This window comes from Myotis brandtii, unplaced genomic scaffold, assembly GCF_000412655.1.
Source record: "Myotis brandtii unplaced genomic scaffold, ASM41265v1 scaffold684, whole genome shotgun sequence".
In the NCBI taxonomy this organism is placed as follows: Eukaryota; Metazoa; Chordata; class Mammalia; order Chiroptera; family Vespertilionidae; genus Myotis; species Myotis brandtii.
In genome coordinates, this window is record NW_005370673.1 from 1,035,256 (window position 1) to 1,054,614 (window position 19,359).

A 19,359-nucleotide genomic window follows, 5' to 3' on the forward strand; every position below is an offset into this window, starting at 1 on the left:
GATCCCCTCCCAAAGCTGTTTCCAGGAAGAAAGGCTGAGTCGCCATTGCCAACATACACTATTTGGTTAATTACACTTTTATTTCTTTGCAGTTGGCTACACTTATCTGGTTGGGTTCCTGTCAAGGTCATCTTGTTTACAGCTGGTCTGCAAAATATTGTGCTACATTTTAACGCGTAGCAAGAATAGCATTTAGTGAGGAACGCCCAGACCCTGGGAACCTTGGCCTGTAATATTTGGGTGATCCCTGTATCATTGCTTTCATTGTCTTCTGATGCGTGTTTTTTCTTTTTTCTGTGTGCCAAGCTTTGCACATGCGTTTTATTTTTTAATTTTTCCCTATAACTATAAAATCTACCTTTTTTCATTCGTAGGTGTGCATTACATCTCTTTTTAAAGAACCCCCTGCTCAGAATTTTTTTTTAACATCGGATTGTCTCCTTTAAAAAAAATGTTTTACCCATCCCCCACTCCCCCCCACATGGCCACCACCAGCCTGCTGTCTGTATGTTAAGGTCTGTTTCTGGTTTTTGTTTATTAACTTGTTTTATTATTTAAATTCCACATATAAGTGAAATCACATGGTATTTATCTTTCTCTATCTGCCATATCACTTGGCATAATACGCTCTAGATCCATCCGCGTTGTTGCAAGTGGCAAGATTTTATTGTTTCTATTGCTGAGCGACGTCCCCGCGTGGTCTGTTCCCAGCACTGGGCCCTCAGGACACGGAGAGTTTGCCTCAGGTCGGTCGGCTCCCAGCCCCTGGCTCTGCCTGCCACTCCTGTCCGGGCCGGATGACCCAGGGCTTCCCATGGCCGTTGGGCAGCCGTGCCCATGCCAGCCGAGGCTCCTGCAGAGCCCCTGCCTCCGGAATGGGGGCTCATGCTGTCACTCTCCCTAGGCACGTGCACCCAAGTGCGGCCGCCCCAGCGGGGTACTCTCCAAGTGCTCCGCGGTGACGGGGCCTCTGTGGGGACTGTCATCGTGTTCCACTGCCCCTCAGGACACCAGATGGTGGGGTCTGGCCTCCTCGCCTGCACCTGGAAGGGGAGCGTCGCTGAGTGGTCTTCAGGGACTCCTGTGTGCAAAGGTGAGGCCCACTTCCCTCAGCTGCCCCCAGATCCGCTGGCGCCCTGGGAGGGGCCTGGTGCTGTCATGTGGACAGCGTGGGGTCCACAGAGAAGGTGCCATAGATGCCAGTCCCGGCTGGGCCTCTGTGTAGGCTCCTGCTCCCGGTGCTGGTGACCCTGGTGGCTTCACGTCCATAGTGTGGATTCAAGTCCCAGGAGCTGCTCCAGACCCTAGGCCTGCCACTGGCATGGCCACCACTTCCCAGCGGTCACCTTGCTGTCTGAGCCAGCGCTTACTGTTCTGCATTTGTTCATTGACTCAGGCTCTAAGCACGCCTGTGGCAAGCCCTGATAGAAGACTCCACGTGCCAAGAATTCTAGGACCGGGACACCGAGGGCCAGGATGCGCCTGGCCCTGGAGCCCGTTGGGGAGAGGTTTTCTATTTGTATTTGTAGTGCAGGGTGCTGAAGGGTAATACCCAGCACAGCCGTTTTCAAAGGGAGGCCAGTGTATTGTGTGATGAAAAGGGCTCAGTAGTCAAGACAGTTTGGAAAAGGCCATGTTAACTTAAAGGCTGCAGGACTTCTCAGAGCCTTTAAAATGCTCCTGTGTTGGGTGCATCTCGAGAAGGAGGGTATCTGTTAGGATTAGATTCCTAGAGATACAAAACCCAAGATAACGGGAGTTAGCCAACAGGGGCTATGGGAGATTTCTCTTGCCATGGCCCTCAGATTGGGAGTCCTCGGCTCATATGGTGCCCCACAGTGGGGACCCTTCCATGTTGTGGCTCTGTTGGGTTTGGCCTTGAGCCCAGACTGCAGTGGGTGAGAGCCAGAAGGGCCTCCCTGGCACCGTCAGAGCTTCTCCCGTGTGCCCCACGAACTCTTACACACACTCCAAAACTCTGCTCCAACACCCGCTTCTTGCGAGGCAGTCTTCCCTGATAGCCTCACTCCTACAAGGGTTTGCACAGACCTTCGCCTTAGCAGCCAGCTGCCCTGCCTCCCTATGGCATGGGCTCCTGGGGGCAGGGTGAGCGCCACTGCTGGGCCTCGGCGGGCCATGCCAGGAGCTGGTCTCATCTCTCTTGCAGCTGTGACGCCCCATGAGACCTTTGGCTTCAGGGTGGCTGTGATCGCCTCCATCGTCAGCTGCGCCATCATCCTGCTCATGTCCATGGCCTTCCTCACCTGCTGCCTCCTGAAGTGCGTGAAGAGGACCGAGCAGCGGCGCTTCGACAGGCATGGTGGCCCCAGCATCCTCGTGGGAGGGGGGCCTGTGGCCTCGAGCCCTGACCACTCCCTGGAGCCAGGAGCCGGCGCGGCACTGCCCCAGGGGTGCCAGCACTCATGCCCATCTGGGCCTCCTAAGGGTGCCCAGGGGCATGAGGAGCAGGGTCACCCTACCAACAGCTGCCCTCACAGCCCACGACGGCTGCAGACAGTCGGTCAGGGTCTGCACTGCGGTTGGGGCGTGGCATCGTGGTCATGAGCGTCATGGCCCTGGCGGGCGTGTGGGCTGCGGGGACAGGGGCTGGCTGGTCCTGCAGTGCGTGCAGCCGCGAGCAGTGTGTGCTCCGCTGTGGGGCGTGAGGGCTGAGGGCTGCGGCCTGTGGTATCTGCAGCTCCAGGCGACTCTGCTCACTGCCGGCGGCTGCTTCACTGTAATTTGTCCTTTTTCGGAGTCCAGTGGAACCTTGGTTCTCGGAAGGCTGTTCAAGAAGCGATTTGTTTGTAAACTGAATCATTTTTCCCATTAAAGTAATGTACAGTGAATTAATCTATTCCAGACACCCAAGTGATTCGTCTTAGCCTTCCTCAGTGGTCTGTGATCATTGTTTCTTTCACACCCTCAGCTACATCAGCTTTTTTGATGGCCGCTTTATGTTTTAAAATTGTGCTAATCATCGATTTCACCATGACATACTCAGTAGCCAGATCAGACATGCAAACACCTCTATCCTACTTTGCAATTATTTCTTTTTTAAGCTCTAGTGTTTTTCTCACAACTTTCCTTTTCACTTTGCTGCTATCACTAACCTTAGGACCCGTGGTACATATTTAATAATAATAAGTAGCAACAAAAGGAGAAAAACATGGAAATATTCACAGCACAATTTCCTGAGATGTTAATAATGCGAGGGTCAGCAGTAAACTGACTCACACTTGAGTATTTTCTTTGTCACTTGAGAGTCACGTGACTGGTCATACAGGTATCAGCATGAAAGGGTTGTCAGGTCGAGAACTGAAGTTTTGTTTGACAACAGATTTTTTAAAATATATTTTTTAATTGATTTCAGAGAGGAAGGGAGAGGGAGAGAGAGATCGAAACATCAATGATGAGAATCATCAATCGGCTGTCTCCTGCACGCCCCCTACTGGGGATCGAGCCCTCAACCCAGACATATGCCTTGACCGGAATTGAACCCAGGACCCTCAGTCCGCAGGCCGACGCTCCATCCACTGAGCCAAACCAGCTAGGGCGACAATTGAGATATTTTTTTGTGAACAACTGAGTAGAGAACCGAATTGTTTGAGGTGGGAGATATATGAGAACTGAGGTTTGACTGTAGTTTTTAACATGGTGGTAAAATGTTTATAACATAAAAGTTGCCATTTAACCGTCTTTATGAGTAGAATTCAGGGCACTAGTTCCATTCACTACACTACACTGTGCCGCTGTCCTTGACGACTTGTCTCTAGAATGTCCCTCGCCTGCTTGGCAGGTAGAGTGGTCTGGCATGTTCCAATGGCCTGTGACCACGTCCCCCCCCCCACCCCCCCAAGAACTGAGGAGGCCACAGGGCCTCCAGTGCTCCCAGCCCAGCTTGCAGAGGCTCAGGGTGGCGGCCTGGGCCCTCACGCACTGACTGCCTTGCATCTCTTCCTGCAGAGCTGCCCAGCTGTGGCTCCAGCTGCGAGGTGAAGACTTGGAGACGCTGCAGGCCACCTACCTGGGCCTCCCGGGCTTGAAGAACAGCAGCGGCAATGCGGGGCCCAGAGGCCAGCCTGGCCAGGAGCGTGGCCACCACAGCTTCACCACGTGGGCACCGGCTGGGCAGTGGGCAGGGATAAGGGCGGGGGGCCTGGGTTGGTCAGGACAGGGCAAGAGAACCAGGAACCCGCGGGTACTGGCTGCCCCCTCACGCTGTGCCACTCACCTGGGCCTTACATCCTGGCCCAGAGACGGGCTGTGGTCCTGCTGGCACCTGTGCTGGCCCCGCACCCTGGCTGCGGGCCTCCCACCCCGTGGCTTTATCGTGAGAATCACCCTTAGGGAGAAGGCAAAGCTCCTGAGCCTGCATGTCCCGTTCGCCCAGCCCTGCAGGCTGCACCGTGTCCTGTGGACTCGCTCCGTCCTCCCCCCTCTCCCGCTGCCTCCCTTTCAGCGCGCGCGCACACACACACACACACACACACACACACACACACACACACGGGGTTCTCTCACACACCCTCTTCTGACTCCCAGAGTCTGGTCTGGCTGAGAGTGGTCACCGCTCTGCTCACCCTCTCAGGACCCACGTGGCACCAGCAGCTCGGCCTCTCGGCTGTTTGTCCTGGTGGCCAGCGGTCCCCGCAGAGCCCAAGCTCGGGCTGGCTGTCGGGCACTGGCCCTCAGGCTGCGCTGCGTTTCCCACGCAGGTGCCTGGGTGCTGGGCGGGGCGGGCGCCCCCGCACATGCAGACAGCGCTCTTGGGGCCGAGGGGAGTCCCTGCCAGCTGATGAGACGGGGCTCTGCAAGGGACCCCTTCCCTGGCCTCAGCTTCTCCCCGGGGCCTTACAAAAGTGTGGTTTTAGTTCTGTTGTTATTCTGTCTTTTTTTTTCTGCGAGGAATGAGGATGGGTTCTGCTTTTCCCTTTTCATTTTATTTTGTTGTATCACCGTGAACTCGAGGCTATTCTTCTCTAAAGCTTTATTCTGGGGAAATGTCACAAATGCAGAGGCGGAGACAATGTGTGGGTCTGTCCCCGCTGCTGTCCTCAGCAGTCACTGTCCCCATCATGCCAGGCCGTGGGCTCGGCGCTTCCCTGGGAGCCCCGCCCCCGACTGCGCTGGGTGCCCCCTCGGACTCTTGCGCTGGGTGGAGGCAGCGCTCAGGACCAGGCCCGCCGCACAGAGCAAGACCCCCCGGGCTGCTCCCACTCCCCCCACGGCCGCCTCCCTGCGCAGTGAGGTCCTGGCAGGGCTGAGGCACCAGGAGTGGGCAAGGCTGAGGGCGGGCGGGCACTGCCGTGGGTGCTGCTCTTGGTGCTGCTCTTGTCCCACCGCACAGATGAGAAAGCAGGCGCAGGATAGGCTGGCCTGGCTGCCCATGGTTGCAGGAACTCTGGGCCTGCCCCGCGAAGGGCTTGGTCCCCTCTCCCGCCCCTGAGCCGCAGACCTGGGCCTGCCTGCTGGTGGCCGCACCTGCGCTGCCTCTGCCCTCGGCCTGGGACGCAGCTGTGGTTACACGGCTGGTGGACCCCGAGCTCTGCTCCGATGGCCAGTGTTCACGAGACCCCCTGACTGCTCAGGTTTGGGTAAATGTTGATGCTTAGAGCTGTTTCTCTTTTTTGAGATGACATTTTGGGGTGATCCTAGAAATAGACTGTTTAGGCCAAAGAGTCTTAATATTTTTTTATATATTTTTTATTGATTTTTTACAGAGAGGAGGGGAGAGGGATAGAGAGTTAGAAACATCGATGAGAGAGAAACATCGATCAGCTGCCTCCTGCACGCCCCCCACTGGGGATGTGCCCGCAACCAAGGTATATGCCCTTGACTGGAATCGAACCTGGGACCCTTGAGTCCGCAGGCCGACGCTCTATCCGCTGAGCCAAACTGGTTAGGGCGAGTCTTAATATTTTTATTACCAAACTAGAGGCCCGGTGCACAAAATCCGTGCACAGGTAGGGTCCCTAGGCCTGGCCAGTGATCAGGGCCAATCGGGGCCTTCCTTCATTCTGCGCCGCCCCCTGGTGGTCAGCGCACGTCATACTGAGTGAGGGGACACTTTGCATATGAGCCTTTTATATATATAGATTCTTCAGGGACCCAGCACAGTTGAGTGGAGATGTTTTCCCCTGGCAGACTGGCAGGGCCGCCTTGCGGGAGCCCCTCTGCGTGCCTTCGTATTTCTTCATTGACCGTGAGGAAGGGCGTTTCCTCCGGCCCTTGCTTGCCAGCTGCGCCCCTGGGTGTGGTCATCTTCTTTTGCTTTGCTGACGGGCCTGCTGGAGTTTTCCCGTGTGTGCTGGGAGCTTTGTGCACCGGGTAGAAGTGAACCTGACTCCAGAGTTGGCGCAAGTCCTTTCCTTTTCGTGTTGGTTAAGTTGGCGTGGTCCTGCTCATGCCTTTCCTTTCCATGAGTCAGATTCCTTTCAGGCCCCGCCCGTGCCGCCCCTCGGGGGTTCACCCTGACAGGTTGTCCTGGCTCAGCTGGGAAAGCCCAGCGGAGCCCCTCACCCCTGCCCCAGGCAGCATGCATCCTGGGCGGCCAGTGCTGCTGCGGCTGCATGGGTCTCCCCGGGTGGGTGCTGTGGGGTCGGGGCCTGCCCACGACGCCTGTCCTCAGACCTGGGGCCTTGTTCTCTCTCCTCTGATGGCCAGCTCAGAGCCATGTGGGGAACTGTGTGACCACCTCCCCAGAGGGCAACTTGGGGGCCACTCAGAATCAGCTCTAGTCAGGGCAGCTTAGGCAGGAAGTAGGAGGCGAGGCTGGAGGGGCATGGGGGTCAGAGCCCCTCCCCGAGCTCTCCCACAGCCCCCAGGATCCCGCTCTGAGTCCAGCTCATGGGGACCAGAGAAGGCAGCACCTGCCAGGACTGCACAGCCTGATGGAGGAAGCAAGGCCCCCAGCCTGGGCCTCTGGGTCCCAGGCAGGGACCCTGACAGCAGCCCAGGGTCTGGCCGTCCTAGCCAAGGCCCAGGCGCCCTGTTCTCACACTGATGGTGGTGATTGTCATCAGCGAGGCGAGGTTTGCCCTTGACCTGCTTTTACTTCATAAAGACGTCCCAGGACTCGGCACGGCCGGCACTGTTCTCAGCTCCTTCAGATCTTCCCACTTCTAACCTTAGGGGCGAGCACTGCTCTGATTCCATTTCAAGGAACTTGTCCAGACCATGCACAGCTGCTAAGCATGAAGCTGCTTTAACACAGGCTTTCTGGCTCCAAAGTCCACGGATTTGCCCCCAAGCTGTCTTTCCTGTTCACTAATTCATTAATTGATTCATTCACGTATCCATGAAACCAAGAGATAATTTCGTAATTCCTACTACTTCCAAGGGCTTGTCTGAGAATTAGCTGTGGGTGGGAACAAAGAGCCAGGAAGGCTTCTCAGAGGAGGTGGCACATGATGTGAGCCTGGATTTCGGGGAAGGAGGGAGACAGCCCCTGCGGGAGGGAGCAGCCTGCAGAGGCTGGAGGTGGAGCAGAGGCCAGTTTTTCGGGGGAGAAAGAGGAGCCAGGTGACATCTCAGGCCAAGGTCTCAGGTCTGATCAGCCTGGGGACTGGTTGGTTTGTGGGCTGGGGAGTAGGGGCCACAAGGGAACAGAAGCTAGAGAAGGTAGTGACCTGGCCCCCAGACCCCTGGCCTGGGGAGGCAGCCTGACCTGTGGTTTTCACACACTCTGAATAAGGCCCTTCCTGACACAGCCCGGGGACCCCGCCCTGCCCTTGGAAAAGTCCGGAGCAGGGTCCCTGAGACCTGGGTCTCTGCTCGGCTCACTCCCTCACAGCTGCGGGCCTGCGGCTCAAGGCAGGGCACTAATGGCAGGGCCCCTCCAACGGGAGAAATGGGGTTCCCCAGCCTTGGGGTGCTGGTCGGCTCCAGGCCCACTGAAGGCCATGGCCGGGCCTGGGGCCCAGCAGGGGGCAGTGTTGGGCCCATGGAGTCCTGGCTCTTTCCGCAGCTCACACCTCCTCTCTCTGCAGAGACCTCGGTGAGCGCACCAGAGCGCTGGCTGGTGTGGCCGGCTGTGTGGACAAGGACCCCCAGGCCCCGGGCAGTGCCGCCTGCTCACCCTGGGCCCCGGTGACGGTGCACAGTGAACCCCGGGAAGACCCCGCCTGCCCCCAGGCCCACCGCTGCAAGGCCCAGACAGCCCAGGCCCGAGCCGCCCTCCACACCGAGGCGACCCGTCAGCTGGCCACCTGTGTTTCGACGTGTGTCCAGCTCGAGGCGGGTCAGTGAAGTAGAGTCCGGTTTCGGGATCCTTGGGCCTGGTGCGGAGCTGGGCGTGCCCTGTGCCTGCAGCTCAGCGGCAGCAGCTGTGACAGCCGGGCTCCTGGGAATCGCCCTGAGGCGGGCAGAGCAGCGGCAGCCCCCAGCCAGGGACCTGAGCGGCTGGACATGAGGACATCTGCTCCGCACAGCCCAGGGGAGTGGACAGCCCGTCCTGGCTCCCAGCGGCCAGGCTGCCTCCACAGGGAGTGCTCCTCCCAGGGTCTTCGCGGTTGCGGGGAGGGTGGGAAGTAAACAAGTCTCAAACTGAAAATCGCAGAGGGGAAATCACGGCTCAGTTCAACCCCTGCAAACCACTCAGGGGAAGTGTCTAGATGCAGCCTTTATCCCCCCAGCTGCGTGGACAAGGACCCCGGGCCCCTGGCAGTACCGCCTGCTCACCCTGGGCCCCGGTGACGGTGCACAGTGAACCCCGGGCCCCTGGTGGGGCACCCCCCGGCCCTCTGGGCAGCACGCTCAGCAGGGCAGGTCTCAGGGCCTCTCGTGGGGAGCCCTCTCCACCCCCTCTCCCCCGCCCGCCCCCCCCACCCCGTGTCGGGGTCCGTCAGCGGGAGGAAGGCACTGGATCGTGAAGGCCGCTGGCGGCTCCGGGTGCTGCTGGATGTCAGGAATTCCTGGGCGGTGGCACCTCCAGTGCCAGGGCTCCTCACACAGGCGTGGGCTTTCACGGTGAGAGCTGCCAAGGCCCAGGAGTCCTGCTTGGTCACTGCTGGTCAACACAGAGGCAGATCCCACTTTTGAGGGGAGGGCGTACCGGCCAGGAGCTCCCTCAGGCCCAGTGGAGCCATCGCAGTCCCTGGCCCTCCCGGCCAGAGCAATCAGATACAGAGCCCCCCAGCCCTGCTCCCGAGGGGGTGGCTGGAGGGAGCCCCATCACAGTGACCCCCTCAACCAGAGCAGCGCAGGGTCCGTCCTGGGGTCCCTGCAGGCTCCGCTCTCCTGCTTGTCCTGGAGTGGCCAGCAAGGCCCCTCAGCCACGTGCGAGGGGTCCTGTGGGCCGGACAGAGCGGGCAGCCCCTGCTTCTTGGCCCTGTAGAGGGCGACGTGAAGGGGGTCGAGTGCCTCGTCCTCAGTGCTCAGCTGGAGCAAGCCCAGCGGGCCCCGCGCCCAGCCCTCGCAGGGAGGAAGTGGCAGAACCTGGGGGCAGGAGGCCTGCCGTGGGGGCTGGGGAGGGCGAGGGGAGGCCGGTGTTTTGTCCCCGGTGCCTGACCCTGGGCCACTGGTCAGAGGACAGGAGGAGTGGGGTGAAGTGGCAAAAAGAGGGAGGCCCCATTCCCCTCCAGCTCCTAGGAGCTGAGAGAGAGGCCTCCAGATGCCCACAGGGGCTGCAGGGGCAGAGGCAGGGGAGGCGGTGGTGCCCCGCTGGCAGGGTGCCGCCTGGTGCTGCCATTGCCAGGAGGCCTGGGGGAGGCGGCCTCAGCAGTGCGGTGCGTGGTCCCTGTGGTCTGGGGGTCTCAGCGGGGTTGGGAGGTGCCCCACCAGGAGCAGGGACAGAGCTGCCTTCCTACAAGCTTTCCGAGCACAGCAGCCTCCCAGCCATGGACACGAGGGGGGTGGGCAGCTGGCCCCAGATCACAGCTTGTCCTGGGAAGAGAGAAACCCTTCTCTTCTGTTCCTTGACCCCCCACCTCACCGCGGGGCTGCGCATCGCTTGCCGGCCACAGGGCTCCCCTGCACCCCCTTCTCAGCTGAGAAATGGGGACTGTGCTGCTGACAGCATGAGGCTCAGTGAAATCAGGCTGTGAGACAGCCCCTCGGGCAGCTCGGGCGCCACCACAAAGCCACAGCCCCTCATCGCCTGGCCCAGGAGGCTGGACGCTCTGCCTCAAGGTGCGGGCGGGTTGGCTTCTGGAGGCCCTTTGCTGGCCTGCGGACGGCTTCTCCCTGGGTCCTCATGGGCCTTTTCTTGGTTCATGTGCAGGGAGACAGAGAGGAGGACGAAAGTGAGCTCTGGTATCTCTTATGAGGACACTAACCCTATGGGATCAGGGCCCCACCCTTAAGACCTCATCCCCTAATTACTTCTTTAGAGGCCCATCTCCAAATGCAACCACGTGGGAAGGTAGGGCTTTGATTATGTGGACTTGGGGGCACACAAACATTCAGTCCATGACAACCCGTCTCCCTAGCGTCTCAAAGGCCCAGACAGCCTCATCTGCTCCTGCAGGTCCAGTGTGACCAGCGGGGCTCTGCCCCCTGGAGGCAGGGGCAGCATCCGCTCCAGCACACGCCTTGTTACAGGACTGAAGGGCCTGTGCTTCAGACCCCAGTAAGACACACACGGGAGTGCGCAGCACAGACAGCAGGGCTTATTTTTAGGAAATGGCCCAGCCCAGAGACAGGGCTGCTGCTCAAAGACCTGGCTCCCGATGGCTTCCAGGGAAATCATTCATCACGGTGACTCAGGCGCCAGGGCCGGCCCCTCCCGATGGGTCAGTGCTGGGGGGCGGGGGTTGGGGGGGTGTGATCAGAGCCGCTGGTGCTGCTTTTCTGAGCCTGGAGCTGAAACACACTGAGGCCTAGCTGTGATCTCTGGTTTGGCTGAAACTGGGTCTCTGGAGTCGGCAGACCCCAGGCGTTGTTCCCAAGATGAGTCCATGCTGATCGGACCCTCCTTGTCCAGGGCTTCACCCTAAGGGAGTGGCCGCAGGGAGCAGGGGCAGGTGAGGCAGGTGCTGGATGAGGCCATTGAATCAAACAGAAAGAAAGAAGAGGTCACATCAAAGAAATGCGTAGAGGTCTACGCGGGTGTACCTCCAGGTCTCGGGGAGGGGGGAGCCTTGCAGGGCGGCCCCAGCAGACCAGGGTCTGGGCTGGAGGGACACAGCTCCCTGGGTGGCTGCCTGGCAGCACTGACTGTGGCAGGAGGAACCCTCGGTGTGGGCGGGCGGGCACAGCAGGGAGAGCGGCACCACTGGGCACTGGGCGCATCACCCTCAGGCCTGGGTGCTGGCGAGCCCACGGAGTGCAGTGGCTGTGATGGCTGAACCTCGGAGAAGCCCATCAGCCGTCGCTGCTGGGGCCGTCCTCAGTCCTCATCCCCAAGCGGCGAGCAGGGTCAGGCTAAGGAGTCGCCTGGGAACCTCACTGCCAGGCAGCACCGCCGCAGCTGGGCACAGGCTTCGGGAAGACTGTGCATCACGACTCCTCCGCAGCTGGCCCTGTGTCCCCTGATCCGCTGCCAGGGAGAGAGCCAGACCGTGGCGACACCACCGCTGCCATGTTGTCCCATCTCTGCCGTTCCTGTCGGTTCTGCGGGGACCCCCCCCCCCCCACGTCTCCACGCGTCTGGGAGCTCAGCTGGGTGCTCAGCAGGAAGCCGGTGCCTAGAGCATCCCTCCCGCAGCATGGGGGCGGGTCCAAGGGTGTCTCCCGAGAATCGGGAAGCAGGGCTGTGGGTTCCTAAGGCCTGAGCCCAGACTGTGCCCTGTGGGCCGAGCAGTTAGAGGGGCGGCTGCCAGAGAAGGTCTAGGGATGCCCCCCTCCCCCGCCAAACACCCTGACGCATTTGCTCTCAGACCCCACATCCAATCCTGCAGCAAGTCCTTTAGCTCCACCTCAGAATCCATCTGGGAACCGTCTCCCCGCCCCCACGGCCGCCACTCTGGCCCGGCCTCAGCCTCCTCTGCCTCCTGGTCTCCCTGCCTCCATCCTGTCCTCGTCCCAGATTCCGTTTCCACAGCTATCAGAGGGCTGTGTTTCTTTATTGTGGTAAAATATATGGAACATAAAATTTTACCAACTTAATTATCTTCTCGTGTACAGTTCAGTGGCATTAAGTACATTCTCACTATTGTACAACCATCCATTTCCAGAACTTGCTCAGCTTCTCAAACCAAAACTGTCCATTAAGTAATACCGCCGCCACCCCCCCCCCCCCCCCCCCCAAGCACCATCTGCTGTCTGCCCATGAACTAACTGCTCCGGGAGCCTCGTAGGAGGGGAGCACACAGTCTGTGTCCTTTTCTGGCTGCACGATGTTGCTGGGTGTGATGTCCTTAAGGTGATCCTTGTTCACTGCATGGATACAGCGCGGTGTGGGCCTAAGAGTACACTGGCTGGATGTGCAAGGCTGCTCTAAGCGTGGGTCTAGTCGGGGTGCTCAAGGCCAAGATACTTGTATGCAGGTGCAAGGTCGCCGCAAGCCTTACACTGCACAGACGTGCCCTTCTGTAGCCACAATATGATTGTGAAACTATTGGCATGACGCCTTCTTTGTCTAAGGAGCAATATACAGGCTACTGACCAGCTAGTCTGAAGGGGAGTGTGAAGGAGACTAAACTGGAGAGACGGAGCTGAGAGCTGGGACTGCTACGATGTAAGGCTAAGAGCTCAGCTATAGCTGCCACGTTAACCAGCCAGTGTGCTGGGCAGGGCGACAGGAGAAGCTGCCGAGCCAGAGAGCTCAGGTACCGCTACGATGTGAGGCGGTGAGTCTAGGGGGCAGCGTGCGGCTGCTCAGATAATGGCTGTGGGTACAGAGACGGATGTTGCTTTGTGGGAAAGATGTATCTGTTCACCAGCCGGTGTGCAGCCGCCTGCTGTATGCACTTCGCTGTGAGGACTGTCCCGTCTGATGGCTGTGTGGCCACTGGCTTCTGCAATAAAGACTCATCCTTATACACCCACAACCTCTCATGGCTTTTCCGTCTAAGACCCAGGGTCCAAGGAGGTCCAGCCTCAGGCAGAGGGCTCGGACCCAACACCTATAACTAGTGAGCAGAGGATAGAGGAACTTGGACTAAGTCCCAACAGTTATACAGCGGGCAGGGTTCAGGCAGGAGCCAGCCTGGCGCAGTCGGGAAGAATTGGGAATACATGGACTCAGAGCTGAGCAGGGCTCTGGCTGTCTCCGACACACGGGTTATCCATTTGTGGTTGATGGACGCTTGGGCTGTTTCCACTCTGCTACTGTGAATAGTGCTGCTATGAACATGGGTGTTCACATATATTTTTGAGACCATGCTTTCAACTCTTGTGTAGACAGAAGGTTGTTTTAAGAACATAAATCAGAGCAGATCACCACACCTTCCCTCACTCCTAACTCAGACTATGGGCTCCTGACTGCCTGGCCTGCGTTATCCACCCCTCACTGCCCGCCTTTACCCCCATTGCTCCCCTCCATCCCCCTGCTGTCCCACATGCACAGAAAGGGCATCCAGGCCTGGGCTCTCATATGCACGTTTCCTTTGGAAAACTTCTCCAACTATCATGTGACTTGCTCCCTCACTTCAGCAAGGCCTCTGCCCCTAAATGTAGTGGCTCAAAAACAATAATCATAGCCCTGACTGGTTTGGCTCAGTGGATAGAGCGCCGGCCTGTGGACTGAAGAGTCCCAGGTTCGATTCTGGATAAAAAACAAACAAATAAGAAAAACAATAATCATTTGTCATCTTACAGTTTTCAGTGAGGCCTGGCAGGGCAACTGTGGCTCCAGGGTCTCTTGTGAGGCTGAGGTCAGACCAGCCAGGGCTGTGGTTTCATCTGAAGGTTTGACTGGGGCCGGGAATCCACTGCCACGTGATTCACTCCCTCATGGCCGGTGGGTGCTGGCCGATGGCTGGGGCCTCCTCCCCACGTGGGACTCTCCTTACGACACGGCAGGTGGTGGCTCCCTAGAGCAAGTGGAAGAAAGGCCGGAGCCAAGTGTGCTTTGTGACCAGCCTCCGAAGTCCCGACCGCCACCTCTGCCCCATTTCACCGTTGCACAGACAGCCCGATTTGCCATAAGAAGAGTTTGCAGAACAGTGTGACCCAGGATGTGACGGTTGTGGGCCGTCTCGGAGTCTGACTGAGGCCCACGCGGCCCCTGTCCTTGGGAGCTGATGTTCCAGGGGGAGAGGGACAGCGAGAAGTGCCAGTGACAGGACCGGGGCCGGGGAGGAGCCCTGTGCCAGGCGTTCCCCAGGGATGGACCAGACCCTGGGGTTTGTGCTGGACGGGTCTGTGAAACATGAAGTTCTTACTATGAATGGGATTGAACAGCTTAGTATGGTGTTTCCTCTTTCTCTGAACATAGGAGTGTTGACCTCTTTCTTCCTGGTTTCTAGGAGCTCTTTATTAATTTGGGAGCTGAGCTGCCAACATTTCCCAGGTTTCTTGTTTGCTATTTGACTTTGATGACCTGTTGGAGTGGAGGCTGGAGACAGGCCTGCACCGGGGAGCGAGCCCTGAGAAAGTCAGGAGACGGCAAGTGCAGACACCACGTTGCATGAGCTTTCCCTGGTGGTTTAAAGTTGTATTTCCTTCTGATCAGGTAAAGACGCCATGATGACAAGGTCTGAAAGAAGCGAAGGAGGTGGAAGCTGTCAGGCTGAGGGTCAGGGCAGTGCGTCCGTGACATCAGGGACAGGTGGGAGCAGCCTCAGTCTGCATAGCCACAGGCCCTCTGGTCCCCTCCAGGTGTGAGCCCACAGTCCTCAGTGGAGCAGGCGAGGGCCCCAGGATCCCGCCCCTCCCACGAATGGCTGGGCCTCCAGCCTGAGCACTCACTCCTGTGGCAGTGGGAGGGGGTGGGGAACAAGCGAGGGGAAAGGGCCGTGCCAGGGGACCGCCCTCTGACCCCGGGAGCAGCATATGCCCGCCTGCCACCTGGAGTTGGGATCCAGACTGGCAGCCTCGCCGGCGCCACTGCTGGCTCTGCGTGCCTGTCTGAGGAGCACTGGCCTTGTCTGTGAGCTCTGGCCCTGGGAGTGACTCGCACCTGGAGGTCCAGCCTCCTCCACCACGCCACGACCCTTCCCCTCCATCTCGAGCAGCTGGGAAGGTGGGATGCTGGTTGCCTGGGAGGGGCCTGGGAGCCCCCACCCTCACTGTTCCCACTGTGTCGCCTGTCCATCCAGAACCCCCTTATGGCACTGACAGTAATTCTAAGCAGGGGTGGGGAACGTCCAGCCCACGGCCAATTAGGCCCAAGAAATCGTTTGGTCTGGTCCTGCCCAGGCAACCGCAGGCGGGACTCGAAATTCAATAAATCTAGGAGCTTTCTTCATAGCAACACACATTTATATTAAGTGAATCATAATAACAATGTAAATTTTGAGGGACAAGCAAGGAACGTTAATTACAAGGTAGACAGGACACACACGTGTACATGACAGGACAGACACATATGCCTCTCGCCAGCTGCCCGCGGCCGGCTGCCATAGTGCGTGACTCAGAGGGCAGTCAGCGCCAGGCAGGTGGGAAAGTGCTAACAACTGTGGTGATGAGACCGAGGCAATGCGGTGTGGCGCTTCCTCGAGACGTGGATGACCTCGCCTCCAATGGCTGACAGTGATGTTGTTGACTTCTTTATTGACACAGACCATAACTCCGATCCAACCTCTATCCACTCGCCCACCATCAACAATCCTCGCAAAAACGGAATCTCAGGTGAAGATGAAGGAAATTACGGTACCCAAAAAAGACCAAGAGTAGATGATACTGAAACGTGTTGTTTGGGGTGCAGAGTCTTCCTTGCTCTACAAAGTTTGAAGAATAAACTTGTGGACTAAGGCAGATTTCTTTTAATAAAAATGTAGTTTATTGGAAGCATATACAAATTCCATCTGGGCAGGGATGTCCCCAAAGGGCACTCCCTGGGGAGGAGCCCTCAAATGGGAAAGCCTGCTCTCTCGCTCTCTCTCTTTCTCTCTAATGGGAAAAAATTAACCTAAAAAATCTGAAATCTACTGAGTCTCCTTGTCTCTGGGTTTATAAAGGCTGTAGCTCTTTGTCTGAACATGACCCTTTATAATTGGACCCTTCCTTAATCTAGGACCCCGCGCTTTCCTCATTGGTCACTCTGCTACATAGTATCCATTTCAAAGTCTAAAGCCCACGTGGTGCTCCCCCCCCCCCATCTTGTAACATTTCTTTATCCTCTGTGAAAGCATTCTGGCCTCTTGTAGCTATTTCTGCCCTTCACTTATCCATCTTACCTGTTCAGATTGGAGTTGCTTTTGACCTTCCTTATGGCTCTCTCTCAGTTGTCCTGGCCAGAGATGTTTTATTACCCCTTGTGGCTCTCCCAGCTGCTCATATCAGGGCTGCTTTTGATCTGCCTTATGGATGCTTAATTGCTCAGGCCAGAGGTACTGCTGTCCTTGGTTTATGACTGTTTTAATTGCTCAGGCCAGCAATGTTTCCATCCTCCCTGGACCCCTCTCCTGTCAGCCTAATTAAGCTAGCTAGCTAACCCTTATCAACACGAATGTTGGATATGTTTCAAATGCAAAATGCAGGATTAGAACCCTGGCTGGTTTGACTCAGTGGTTAGGGTGTTGGCCTGCAGACCGAAGGGTCATGCATTCGATTCCCCATCAAGGGCACATACCTAAGTTGCAGGTTCCCCAACCCCAGTAGGGGTGCATGAGGTGGCAACCAAATCGGTGTTTCTCTCACATCAATGTTTCTCTCTCTCCCCGTCCTCCCTCCCTTCCACTCTTTCTAGAAATCAATGGAGAGAATATCCTCGGGTGAGGATTTTTTATAAAGTACAGTTATCAAAGCAAAATAATCGTGTCACTGGCGACACACACACACTGGATAGTTATGAAAGCTTGCATGGTCTGACATCCTACAAATGGTGGCTACAAAGAAAAGGAAAGTTGATGCAGAGTGTCGATCTTTCCAAGAGTCGGGGAACTGCCTCCCTCGGGTCACTGACTGGGCGCGGTGTTGAAAGCACTGGAGGGTTCTGCAGGAGGGTTCCCATTGCTCCCTGGCAACTCCAGGGGCGTAGCAAATGCTGCCCAGCGGGCGGTTGTCCTTCCTGGGATAACGGCGGAGTCTGACAGGCGAACGGAGCCGCTGGCCCTGGCAGCCACGCATGGGCAAGAGGTGAGGGCTTGTTTGAGAGACTTGGTTGATGAAAATTTGAGCTAACATTTGAAAAGTTAAGTGGCCTTTATAGATGGAGCTCCAGCCATGGTTGCCGCGCAAAAAGGGTCACTTGCATTTGTCAAGAAGGAACTGAAAGGTCTCGACAGGATCAGAGTGGGTTCATTGTGGGCCACCGCATCACACGCCAGAAGCCTCTGTGCACAGTTGTTGTGCCAACAGCGGGTGACAGCAGTGGTGTCATGTCTAGACTCTGACAAAAGCAGAGGGTTTAACAGCCGCCAGTGCAAGGAAGGAGTCACTGAACGACCTTGACTGAGTACGGTGACCCTGTTCACCAGGTGCAGTGCGTGCTCCTGAGGGTTTGTGAACTGCGGGGGCGCTCGTCACTCTGGAAGGACAGGCCTCTAGGACAGGAGAATGCTGGGGACTGTGGGGACTCGCGGAGGCCTTTAGGGAAGATTCAGGAGTGGAGAGTAAACCAATGGAACGGAGCATCTTTGCCAGCCATTCAGTGTGGAGCCCTTGGTGTGCCTACAACACGAATCACTCAGCTGCAGAGCAATGAGGAGCTGCTTGAGTGCTACAAACGTGGCCTCAGCAACAATGCGCTTCCCACTTTGAGGAGACATGCATTGACATATGCATCTGTGTCCCCAACTTCCTGCTGTGAGTTCTTTCCTTTTTAAAATTAACTCTTTATTGTTGAAAGCATTGCCTATGTCCTCCTCTGCCCCCATTGACCCCTGCTAGCCCGCCCTCACCCCGCCCCAGGCCTTCACCACCCTGTTTTGTCTGTGTCTATGGCATATGCATATATGTATACAAGTTCTTTGGTTGATCACTTCCCACCCACCCACCCTGCCCTGCTTTTCCATCGAACAGATTCCTCAGTCTGTTTGATGCTTCCTTGTCTCTGGATCTATTTACATATATGTAAAGTTCTTTGGTTGATCACTTCCCACCCACCCACCCTGCCCTGCTTTTCCATCGAACAGATTCCTCAGTCTGTTTGATGCTTCCTTGTCTCTGGATCTATTTAGTTCATCAGTTTATTTTGTTCATTAGATTCCACATGTGAGTGAGATCATGTGATACTTGTCTTTCTCTGGCTTATTTCACTTAGCATGATACTCCCCAGGTCCCTCCATGAAGTCTCAAAGGGTAAGAGATCCTGCTTTGTTAAAGCTGCATAGTATCCCATGGTGTAAATGTACCACAGCTTTTATCCACTCGTCTGCTGATGGGCACTCAGGCTATTCCCAGATCTTAGCTATTGTGAATTGTGCTGCTATAAACACAGGGGTGCATACATTCTTTCTGATTGGTGCTTCAGGTTTCTTAGGATATATTCCTAGGAGTGGAATCGCTGGGTCAAACAGCAGTTCCATTTTTAATTTTTTGATGAAACACCATACTGTTTTTTTCTTTCTTTCTTTCTTTTTTTAAAGTTCAGCAGCAGGGAGACTAGACATTTGACAAGTATTTTTTAAAAGATATATTTTTATTGCTTTTAGAAAGGAAGGGAGAGGGAGACAGAGATAGAAACATCAATGATGAGAGAGAATCATTAATTGGTCGCCTCCTGCACGCCCCCTACTGGCAATCAAGCTGGCAACCTAGGCATGTGTCCTTGACCGGAATCAAACCCAGAACCCTCAGTCCCCAGGCCAACACTCTATCCACTGAGCCAAACTGGCTGCACCAGTCTGCATTCCCACCAGCAGTTTACTAGGGTTCCCTTTTCTTCACATCCTCGCCAGCACTTGTCATTTGTTGATGGTAGCCATTTTGACAGGTGTGAGGTGATACCGCATTGTCATTTTAATTTGCATCTCTCTGATGATCAGTGATTCTGAGCATCTACACTAATAAAAGAGAAACATGGTAATTAGCGTACGACCGCTACCCTTCCCATTGGCTAATCAGCATATCCTTATGCAAATTAACTGTCAGCCAAGATGGCGGCCGGCAGCCAGGCAGCTGGAAGCGAACATGAGGCTTCCTTGCTTCAGTGACTGCAGACTCCAACGTTCCCCACCTGACTTGCCGGCCTCTGAGCTGCAACTCTAAGAAACTTTGTAACAAATATAGAAGCTAAACAAAAGCCCAGAAACCAGCTTTCAGCCGGCCGGGATCTCAGAGCTGGTGTTATACATTGTTTCCATTATAGAACGCAATCAGCAGTGGAAGCCTCAGAGCTAGAGCCAGAGCTAAACCTGGCCCCGAATAAAA

The 19,359-nt window shown here is 56.5% G+C and overlaps 2 protein-coding genes across 2 annotated transcripts in view; both read left to right on the forward strand.

Annotated features, from left to right (window-relative positions):
• Nucleotides 1-484: 484 nt before the first annotated feature.
• SUSD3 (sushi domain containing 3) lies at nucleotides 485-8,819 on the forward strand. Its single transcript, XM_005881661.2, has 6 exons — nucleotides 485-515; nucleotides 634-746; nucleotides 905-1,093; nucleotides 2,168-2,315; nucleotides 3,967-4,116; nucleotides 7,992-8,819. Exons 1-6 carry the CDS (start codon nucleotides 508-510, stop codon nucleotides 8,248-8,250), a joined length of 867 nt encoding a protein of 288 aa, XP_005881723.1. The 5' UTR covers nucleotides 485-507; the 3' UTR covers nucleotides 8,251-8,819.
• A 4,068-nt stretch (nucleotides 8,820-12,887) lies between these two features.
• CARD19 (caspase recruitment domain family, member 19) overlaps nucleotides 12,888-19,359 on the forward strand; it is a 60,315-nt gene continuing 53,843 nt past the window's right edge. The window contains exons 1-2 of the mRNA XM_014529515.1: nucleotides 12,888-12,892; nucleotides 17,112-17,116. Of these exons, the coding sequence (XP_014385001.1) occupies nucleotides 17,114-17,116 (3 nt within the window). The 5' untranslated portion in view covers nucleotides 12,888-12,892; nucleotides 17,112-17,113. The remainder of the gene's footprint in view (nucleotides 12,893-17,111; nucleotides 17,117-19,359) is intronic.

Excerpts from the sequence above, each read along its gene's own strand:
- SUSD3 (XM_005881661.2), top strand. Across the intron at positions 747-904 it reads ACACGGAGAGTTTGCCTCAG|GCACGTGCACCCAAGTGCGG; the intron begins GTCGGTCGGCTC and ends CACTCTCCCTAG. Across the intron at positions 1,094-2,167 it reads AGGGACTCCTGTGTGCAAAG|CTGTGACGCCCCATGAGACC; the intron begins GTGAGGCCCACT and ends TCTCTCTTGCAG.